The sequence below is a fragment of the Mesoplodon mirus genome (genome assembly GCF_964341445.2).
Source record: "Mesoplodon mirus genome assembly, chromosome: 14".
Lineage (NCBI taxonomy): Eukaryota > Metazoa > Chordata > Mammalia > Artiodactyla > Ziphiidae > Mesoplodon > Mesoplodon mirus.
The window spans coordinates 76,929,406-76,940,062 of NC_138990.1; the positions used below are offsets into that span (position 1 = coordinate 76,929,406).

At 43.7% G+C, this 10,657-nt stretch overlaps 1 protein-coding gene across 1 annotated transcript; it reads left to right on the forward strand.

The window, feature by feature from the left end:
• Positions 1-7,738: 7,738 nt before the first annotated feature.
• LOC309815642 (uncharacterized protein) lies at positions 7,739-9,728 on the forward strand. Its single transcript, XM_082642549.1, has 4 exons — positions 7,739-7,834; positions 7,978-8,083; positions 8,996-9,216; positions 9,460-9,728. The coding sequence occupies exons 3-4, from the start codon at positions 9,037-9,039 to the stop codon at positions 9,673-9,675; spliced, it is 396 nt and encodes a 131-aa protein (XP_082498675.1). The 5' UTR covers positions 7,739-7,834; positions 7,978-8,083; positions 8,996-9,036; the 3' UTR covers positions 9,676-9,728.
• The last annotated feature ends 929 nt before the right edge of the window (positions 9,729-10,657 follow it).

Consider the following 10,657-nt stretch of genomic DNA (forward strand, 5'->3'; position numbering starts at 1 on the left):
ATTAGATCATACTGAATATGACTAAAATTCTAAATTTGGTATTTTCTTCTTTGTTATTATTGTGAATAGGATCTCATTTTTAATTAATATTTCTAATCAGTTCAAAGGAATTAAGCTGTGTTTTGAATATACACTGCATCTTATATTCATCCACTTTACTCAACTGTTTTATTAATTCATATAAAGCCTCCACAGGGCTACAGTGGCCAGACGATCATTTTAGGTGGCTGGGGTGAAGGTGGGACTCATAGGGCTTCCTGTTTTGCTACTATTTTTAATAACAATGTCTGCTTTGCATTAAAGATAAAACCAGCTCTGTTTTAAATAGCTCTGTATTATGTTATTGTAATATATTTCTATTCCTCTTTTTTAAAATGAAAAGTGACTATTGAATTTTATCAAGTGCTGTTTCAGCATCTGTTGAAATCATCACATTTTCATTATTTAATCCAGTGAATTGGATTATATTTTATTGTTATTATTAATAATAGTTGCCTGGGCTTCCCTGGTGGCGCAGTGGTTGGGAGTCCGCCTGCCGATGCAGGGGACGCGGGTTCGTGCCCCGGTCCGGGAGGATCCCACATGCCGCGGAGCGGCTGGGCCCGTGGGCCATGGCTGCTGGGCCTGCGCGTCTGGAGCCTGTGCTCTGCAATGGGAGAGGCCACAGCAGTGAGAGGCCCGTGTACCACACACACACAAAAATAATAATAATAATAGTTGCCTTTGTGTCAAACCTTTCAGTCATTCTTGGGAGCCTCTTTGGCCATAAATAAATATTAATGAAATTTATGTATATTTTAATGTGAGATTTGTGGGTGGCTTTGATCTATAGGTGAAGATTCCCTAGACCGTGCTTCTTACTCTTTTTATCACTATTGTCCCCCTAATAAGAATTTTTTTCCTTAATTGTCCCCCATGTAATTTTAATTCCACAGATACACTATCTATCTGTATTTGTACTGTTTGTATATCTGCACTTCCTACATAAAAAAGAGTAAGATTCTTTAGCCCCTTCAAGAACCAAATTGCTCCATTGGAATACATGGAGCTGTCACCCCATTGTGAATACATGGCCTATAGTATTCTTTGTTTGTACATTACCTTTATTAGATTTCAGGATCAAGCCCTGTGTATCTTCATATCTTGGAATGAACTATGCAATAGGTCACACTTTTCAAGGTTCAGAAACAATGTATGGAATAGCAGAGCTGCTTTAAGTAAAGACCAAGTCTATTCATCAGCTCCTCTCTGACCATCCTAATAAAAACAGACCAAGAAATACATTTGACCTTTGTCATCACTAATAAAGTTAGCCCCAGGGCCTTCCAATTCCAGTTCAGTCCGTCCCTAGAGAGACTTTGCCAGGCAAGACTTTGTAAATTGTAGCCCACAAGTTCTTTTCTTCACAGCATCAATCTCAGACCCTTCAGCATGTGGATCAGAGTATTTGCAGTACTTAGTGGATAAGACAGGTTATAGGACAGGAGAGGAAACCAAGGGGTGAGGGCCTAGAATGTCATTAGACCCCTAAAGCTGTATGCATTGCTTAGCAGGAGAACATGGCAGCCATAGAGAACAAGACTCCATTGGGGCAGCTGCTTGTAAAGCCAAGAAGTGAAGCCAAGGATTGACAGTACAGTAGCTGGGTTTGAACCCAGAGAGAAGAAGTGGAGGGCAGAGGTTGGAGTCACCAGCTGAGCTGTAGATTGGGATGTTGCAATAGGTATTAAAGTACACAAGGGTGAGAGCCCCAGGGTCTGTTCTCAAAGGTTTATATTGCCTGTAGCACATGCCTCTTTTGGAGCTTCAGTCCTGTCTTAAAGAGCTAGAACTCCTTGATTTCCATTTTTCAAGGGAGGTAATTAGTCTGGGAAAGTTTGGGAGGATTTAGTATTCACCCATATTGTGGTGGACACACCCTAAGGTGACCTCCAATAAATAACACTCCTGTATAATAATCCCTCCCGTTAGATGTAAGTGGAACCTTGTGACTTGCTTTTAACTAGTGTATCATGGCAAAGGTGATGGGGTGTCACTCCTTAATTACATATGATAGATACAGATATAGCTAGCTAGCTAGCTAGCTAGACAGACAGACAGACTGGCGAGATTCTGCTGTTCACCTTGAAAAAGCAAAATGCCATGTTGTTAACTGCCTATGGAGAGGGTCACATGGCAAGGAGCTGCAGGTGGCCTTAGGACCTGAGGATAGCCAACAGTTAGTAAGAAGCTGGGGCCTTAGGCAAACAGCCATATGGAAATGAATTCTGCTAACAGCCAATGAGCTTGGAAGCAGATTTTTCCCATCAAGGCACCAGATGAGAACACTGTACAGTTAACACCTTGATTACCACCTGTGAAACTCTGAGCCAGGAACCCAGCTAAGCTGTACCTGGACTTCTGAGCCAGCGAAACTGTAAGATAATAAATACGTATTATTTTAAGCCGCTGGATTTGTGGTAATTTGTTATGCAGCAACAGAACACTGTTGCCATATATGTGTGTGTGTATATATATATATATATGATCGATCTATATCTATATACCTGGACACTTCTGGTTGAGTAGCTTTCTAAATTTCTTTCTCCCTCCCAAGTTATTGGTTTAATATTTACTAGGTTAAGTATGGACTTCCATACTGTAAAAAAAAAAAAAAATTGTTCTTTTCACTCAGATGTTCAAATCTTATTAGCAAATGCTTTTGTGCTCTATTCTTATTTTTAAATTTTATATATTGGTTGGTATCTTCTTTCTCAATTCAGATTTTATTGAAATGCCTTTACTTTTCAAATACTTAGCTTTTGGTTTTATTTACTGAGTCCAGAGAAATTATTTTTTACTTTCAAAATGATTTCCTTCTGCTTTTATGGTTGTATTTTCTTCTTCCTCTTTAGTCTGGCTTGTCTTTTCCTTCCTTTTTTCATATTGTCAACTGAATTCTTTCTTAAATATTCCCTTTTATCAACCACCAAAAAAGAGAAAATTTTAAATCATAAAATTTCCTAAAAGTACTGCTTTGACTACATTCCACAGAGATTACTGTGGCATGTTTTAACCAGCATTGTTTTCTGAATAAACTCCTTTTGTGTTCTTTATTTCCTTTCCAATTCAACTGTTGACTCAGTAAGTATTTTTACATTTCCAAGTAGTTGGTTTATTTTTATTTGTTTTGGTTGTTACTTTATATTTCATTCTATTTTGGCCAGAGAACATAGCACATTTCATTTCTGTTCTTTTTGAGCTAGTAGAGATTATGTCTGTGGTCTAGCATGTGGTGTATGACACCATATGGGCAATTGCCATGGACAGTTGGAAATTATACATAGTACAAGATATCCATTAATTCTATCTCTAAGAGATTTTTTTCTCAGGGGCTGGGACAGTCTCAGGAGCTAAAGTGAGAGTTGAGGAATATCTAAAACTGTATTAGCAGGGGGACTCTGGTTCCAGGCTGAGCTGGGAAGGGCACCACTCAAGTAGCCTAGGAGTGTGTTGCTGAAATAGAGGGGGAATAGTTAAGAGAATAGCTGGTACGACAGGCCAGAGAAATGGAGAAATAATGTGTCACATGCACAGTGAGGCAGGTCCAACAGTAGACAAGCAAAGACGTCAAAGAGGAGATAAAGAGTGAGGGGTGGATCTCTCTAGCATATTTTGGGGTGGCATTTTCTGCTACCCTTCAAGGTCAAGAACAGCACACTGTAGAAGAGCCTGAAGTTAGGAGGAGCTGGAACACTTGTTAACTTCCATAACCTCTGCACTGGCCCTGGAGGCCTGCCAGACTTTACCTTACTTAGGAAAAATACTCCATTTGATTAATCTGCCATATTTGCATTTCTATTATTATGCAGTTGAATTCAAGCCTCACTGAGGATAGGACAGTAAAATCTCTTACTATAATTGTTTTTCTAAAATGAAATTTTCTTGTATTTATGCCTATTTTTGCTTTCTGCATTTTATAATTATATTTTAGGGTCATATATATTCAATGTTCTTAATATTTTATTATTAAATATGTCTTTTCTATTATATGATGATCTTTTCATTCTTTTGAATACTTTTTCCTTTTATTTGGTAGGCAGTGAAAAGCAAAAAAAATTTTTTCTCATAGAAGAGAGTTAAAAGTTCTGATTGTTGTTAGGACCAAATGTAGAAAAGGAAATGTTTATTGTTTGTTTTAAGTTAATTGCCCATTACTGCTTAAAAAAAAATATAACTTACCACACATACTTACTTGCAAGATACAAGTAAGCAAAAGACATAATGGAAAAGAGATAAGGAAATATAAAAATTAAAATAAAATATGAACCCAGGAAATGACTAAACATGATAGTAAATGAATACAGTCAAAATTCTTCTACTGTATACAAAGCACCCCAGTTCAGATCGAAAAAAAAATCCGTTAGTAAATTATGAGGTACACTCAAAGGTTTTTTTAAAAGAAAAAACCTGGAAAGTTAGATGACTATCTCCATCAAAATCAAACAGAAAGAAGGGAAAGGAGGATTTCTAGAATCACGAGTGACCTCTGAGGGCCCCTCATCTCCTCAAGCCGGTTCTCCCACGGAGAGGGGGCCACTGCCCCCAAATGCCTCAGCTCTATGGTGTGCTGTCAGGTGTCCCTGGAGGCTCCCCTTGTAGTGAGTACAAACCTCAGTCCACCAACTCAAGTGAAGAAGAAACAGAAGCTTCTCTGTTTTCCTTGATGCAGCTGAACTTCTAGTATAGTCTCCCAGGCCATCAAGGTGTCCCGATTCATCCCAGCCATATACGGCCCGCCCCCGTTTCCTCTGGGTGTCTAGTTCTGGAGGACTTCCTGTGGCATGAGGATGGCACAGCAGGTGCTCCTTGGTTGCTATGGGGACGCAGGGTCCCTGGGGACTGGGCACCCCTCCACTGCTGTGCTGCTCTTGAGTGCCTGCAGGTCATCCTGCCAGGCCATGCCAGGCTCTGTCTGCCTTGACACACTGCACACCCCCTCCCTTCTATGGGGTCTTGGCACCTCTCTGAATGGGATTCTATGTGGAAAATGAGGCACAGGCCCCCTGGTCTCAGATCCTACATGTTCATTCAGGATTTTGCTCTCTCCCTGGGGCTCTGCTCAGGACACAAGTCCCCGAACCCTCTTGTCCATGATCCACTAACATCTAAGATGGGGGTAGCAAACAGTCTAGATCCAGTTCAGGAGGTTTTTATCTGGCTCAGACAGTATTTAAAGATTCTTTTGAAAAGATTATGAACATCTTTTTAAATGAGAGTTTTGGCTTTTAGATCCAGCTACCAATTTACAGGAAATGCAGAAGACAGAGGAAGTATGATAAATAACACCAACAAAATCCAGACTGTGGAACACTCTACACGATAAAGGACCTGGCTTCATTAACAGATACATCGCAAGAGTCAAAAAGGTGGGGAGCAAACCTAGAGATGAAAGGAAACTTAAAAACATCAATCACTTGCACTGTGTGGACTTTGGGTCCTATTTCAAACAAACTACAAAAATAAAATAATATAAAATAAACACTTATGACCACCACGAGAAAACTGTAAATTTTAACACTGACAGGCTATTTGATTGGAAGTTATTGGAGTTTATTTAGTGATGATATTGTGTTATGGTTTAAAAAAACATGAGTTCTTATCTTTACAAAGAAAACGATGAGTCTGGGATTTACTTCAAAATCATTCAGGACTGGGAAAGGGTGGGGTTATAGAAGAAACAAAATTAGCCATGAGTTGACAGTTGTTGAAACTTGGTCATGGGTACAAGGAAGTTCATTATACTAGTTTGCCTAATTTTACATATGTTTTAAAATTTGCCATAGTGACTTTCTTTTTTCTTTCTTTTTTCTTTTCTTCTTTTTTTTGAAGGAGACCTTCCACATAAAAATTCTGATTTTGGATTCTTTTGGAAAAATGGAAATACCTGGTAACACTAGCCCAGACCTCCACCGTGTAACAACCAGCCGAATTGAGAAGTGTTACAGGAACATGCCGTCCAGGGAACCACAGACCCCACCACTCCCTGGTGCCCTTAAAGCCCACTTCCTGTATCTATGCTCCAGCCTCAACATCAGCCTCTGGTTTGCAATCCATAGGAACTTTCCTTTCCTTCCTTCTGGGCCTTCACTCTCCTTCACTGGGCCCAGCCATCACGGGTCAGGTCGGGCTGGGCCAAAGTGGGTGCTTGACTTTCCCTTCCTTTTCATGATGTTTTTCTACCAAATCATTTTTCTGTGCTCTGAAACCTTTTTGGTCCCCCAAGAGTGGAGGATTTTGAAACTCAAAAGCCAGAAGGAGACACTTCTCCCTCCTCCATCCCCTCCAGGGCAGTGCTTCATATCACATCCCTTCCCTGAGGGAGTGAGAAAGAACAACCTGAGGCTTTAAAAGGGGAAACAGCAGACCAGGATGGGAAGGAAACCAGGGGGGAAATTTGGTTAAGAAGGAGATATGGGTCTTAGACATATCAGATTTGCAAATATTAAAAAGTTGGATGATATCAAGTGCCACCAAAGGTGAAGGAAAGCAGAATATCTCATAGGAATGTTAACTAATCTTTCTGGGAAGCAGATTGAAAGTGTTAAGTGATATGGAATAGGGCCAATCCTACAACCCAGTACTTGGGGACGCTGAGCCCAGAGACATTCTTGCCCAGGCCCCCAAAGAAACATGTGTGGATTTGTTCTTGTAGAATTGTTTGTAATAATGAAGATTTGGAAACACCCTAGAAGTTTTTTCATAGGAAAGTAGATAAATAAAAGGTTATATGAAAATGCTGAGTACCATTCAGCAGATAAAAGGAATGCTCTGGGGCTTCCCTGGTGGCGCAGTGGTTGGGAGTCCGCTTGTCGATGCAGGGGACACGGGTTCGTGCCCCGGTCCGGGAGGATCCCACATGCCGCGGAGAGACTAGACTGGGCCCGTGAGCCATGGCCGCTGGGCCTGCGCGTCCGGAGCCTGTGCTCTGCAGCGGGAGAGGCCACAGCAGTGAGAGGCCAGCGTACCACAAAAAAAAAAAAAAAAAAGGAATGCTCTGGTCCATATTTACTTATATCAACTTGGAGCCATCTCAAAATCTCATAGTCTTGACTGGAAAAAAGTGAGAAAAGAATGACATGTTTACCAAAGACTACTTAAGCATATTTTTAAAAATATGCACAAAATAATACCAATATTGGGCCTAGATACAAATAGAAATATAGATTGGCCAGACACAAAGAATCACAAGGATGTCAGAGGAGAAAAATGAGATTGGGGATGGAGTGAAGGGGTCAAAAAAATAAAGTTAAATAAAAGTGAGCCCTGCATATGCTAATAAAGATGGTATGCATGTGGCTAATTGATCCTGAGCAAAGGAGGTCTCAGCAAATAGAAAACTAAAGCAAAACAAAACATCAGTTAATGTTTAAAATATTAACCTGATGCCTGTGGAAAGAGAACTCTGTGAATAACCAGAGGTCTGATGTGTGCCCAGAGGTGACAGAGCAGTCCTGCAGTCGCTGTGATTCCCTCCGACTGATCTCCTGCTGGGGTCACTCCATAGCTTGGCCTTGAGTTGCTTTTATCCACAGACTTTCAGCCTCCCAGCACCGCTGACTGCTCTCAGGAAACCTGTTGGATCACGAGATTTTCCCACAGAGATCGTCACCATGGGGTATTTTCAACCTGTTATTAGCCTCGAGTTACTCCAGTGAAGTCAGGATATCCTGGGAACAAGTACTCCTCCAGCCCCTGAAGCCTCCTTTTTAATGCGCCTTCAGTACCAAAAACTTTCTCAGACAGAGTGTTATATGATGTCCAGCTTTTATTGCTTGGGGTGTGGAGGACAGAGGTGAGCGGTTCTGGCCAGCAGCTCTGTTCCCCTTGAAGCCCCACTCTTGGGGAGTGAGGGGGAGAAAGGGAGACGATGCGCTATTTGCTGTCTCCCGAATCCATCCTTCTCTCTCTTCCTCTTCCCCTCCCTCCTTTCCTTAGAAACATACATTCAGTGCTGAGTGTGCACAAGGCACGTGGCAGCCCCCATTGAATCTGGCATTGTCCCCTGCCTTCAAGGAGAGTCAAGTCCACGGGGGAGCAAGCGGTGAGTGTGGTCAAGCATGGTAGGGATTTGTGAGGGGGCGAGGGAGCTTTGAGACCACAGAGGTGGGCAACTATATCACATGGGAGGCTTCTTGGAGGTGGTCCTCCTTGAGCTGAGTCTGAAAGGGTAAATACAGGTAACAAGAAGGGGACTAATGGGGGAAAGGTATTCTATTGCAATGGCTGGGAGGCATGAAACAGCAGGACACAGAGGGAGCTGTCAGCAGTTCCTCACGTCTGGATTTGGGGCTCCGGAAGAGCCTTGGGTGCTAGGACTTCCTTCATGTTCTATCTCCTCCCTGAAGCCTGCAGAACTGCCTCAGTCCTGCCAGATCCCCCTCCTCTGAAATCTTGGACCAACCTTTTATAATTGCATGTTCCCCAACTGGTATGGTGTGTGTGTGTGTGTGTGTGTGTGTGTGTGTGTGTGTGTGAGTGTGAGTGTGAAGGTTTTGTTTCCCAGTCTCAACTTGGAGAGGGGCCCACAAGCCCAGGGTTTCTCCCACCCAGTGCCTTGCATCCAGCCTTCACCCCACCGAGGGGGTGGCTCACCCAGTTCCGAGTGGGTGTACCATTCAGTGGGGAAGCAGACTGAGGCGGTGGGTAGCGGCACCAAATCCCACATAGTGCGTTGGGTTTTCAGTCTTAGCAGCTTCTGTAGGGATGTGCCTGACCAGGCTGTCATCTGGGCCAATGCCCAGGTGAATGTTGTCCTCAGAGGGAGACCTGAAAGCCCTGGTATTCAGCCTCTCAGATGGTGCCCAGTGAGCCCCACCTCGTGGTTTTCATGGTCTTGTACAGTCTCCTCCCACACTGTGTCAGGATTGATCAGTATGACCAACAGAATACAGCAGATGGATGGCATATACCTTTGAGGCTAGCTCAATAAAAGACACTATGACTTCTGCATTAGTTTCTGTCTTGGACTGCTCACTCTGGAAGAAGCCAGCTGCCATGTTGTCAGGACACACAAGCAGCCCTATCAGAGGTCCATGTGGTACGGAACCGAGGCCTCCTGCCAACAACCATGAGAGGAGCCATCTTGCATGTGGACCCCCAGCTCCAGTCAAGCCTTCAGATGACAGCAGCCCCGTTCAACATCTTGAGACTTTGAGCCAGAACAGCCCAGCTCAGGTGCTTCCAAATTCCTGACTCTTAGACTGTTAGAGATGATAAATGTTTATCATTTAAGTCATGAAGGTAGGGGTAATTTGTTACATAGTGATAGAAAACTAACACAAAGCACTTGGCAATACTGTGTGGCTTTTCCTGCTATGGGTTTGGGGGTTTCCTGGCTGGGGTTTTGCCTCCTCTGACAGCAGAAATATTAGGGCTCCTAAAGGTCACAGCCACTCACCCCGTTCCTTCCTTCCACAGGTGTTTCCCTTGATGGGACCAATAGCCCAGCAGCAGATGCAGAACTCTCCTCTGAACTTTCCTTATCTGCCTGGCACAGAGCATGGAGAATCAGCAGCCACCACCCCACCTCCACCCTCCAGCTGGTCTCCAGTCAGGGAGGCACCGACCTTGGGCACCAGGACATTCCCAAAGAAATTGTGTAAACAAGCCTCATCAGAGCCTTCCATCCTTTGAAGCCCTCCCCCTCCCCCTCCCCTGCCCACTTTTGTTAAGTTGGTATATGAACCTTTGCCTCTGGTTACTCAGTGAGTTACTCATTACTGAGTGCTCCTGCACTCAGTGTGTGCATAAATTTTGTCTTTTCTCCTGTTAATCTAGCCCCTACCCCCAACCCTGGAACCTAAATTGGTAGAGAAAAGAGTTTTTCCTCCTGATACTCTCTAATCAAAGGAATTCCCAGGGGCTATCAGCTGGGAAGTTCTGGAGCCCTTTGCACTGAGTTTGCCTTCTGGTCACGTGAACTTTCCTTAAGAACAAGCACCTCTGCAGGGCAGCTGCCCCAGGGAGTCTCAACCCCACACCGCAGCACAGGTGGCCAGGGGCCCCCAGAAACACAACTGCTGGACCTGAGGTCACAGCAAGGGCAAACTCTGACTTACAGAAGCTGCATCTCCTGGTCTGTAGCAGCTTCTTTTCAGATTTTGGCTTATTTAGCAAACACTTAGTGCTTGCTCTGTGCTAGGTTCTGTTCTAAGTACATTAAGTCATTTAATCCTCATAACAACCCTATGAGGTCAATGCTATTGTTGTCTTCATTTTACAGATAAGAATCCTAAGGCACAGAGAGGTTAAGCAATTTGCTCAAGGTCACACAGCGAGTAGTAGCAGCATAGGAATTCGCACCTGGGCAGCCCAGCTGTGCACTCTGTCCTGAGGTAAGAATTGTCCATTCGGTGATCATTCTGTGCCACTGGGGCACTGTTTCTTGGCCAGGGCTCCTGGGGCTGGACAGGGTTATGTATTTGAGTTCTGGCTATAGGGAATCCAGAGGTCCACATCCAAGCTGGGCATGGCCTCCTGAGGAAGCCAGGCTACATCCTTACTAGGGGAAACCACAGGGGGTTACCTTCTGAGGTCAACCTCTGTACTCAGTCCTGAGGGTCTGCCTGAGGCCTGCCTGGGGCAGGAGGATATCCTCTCTGACCACGCTCATTCT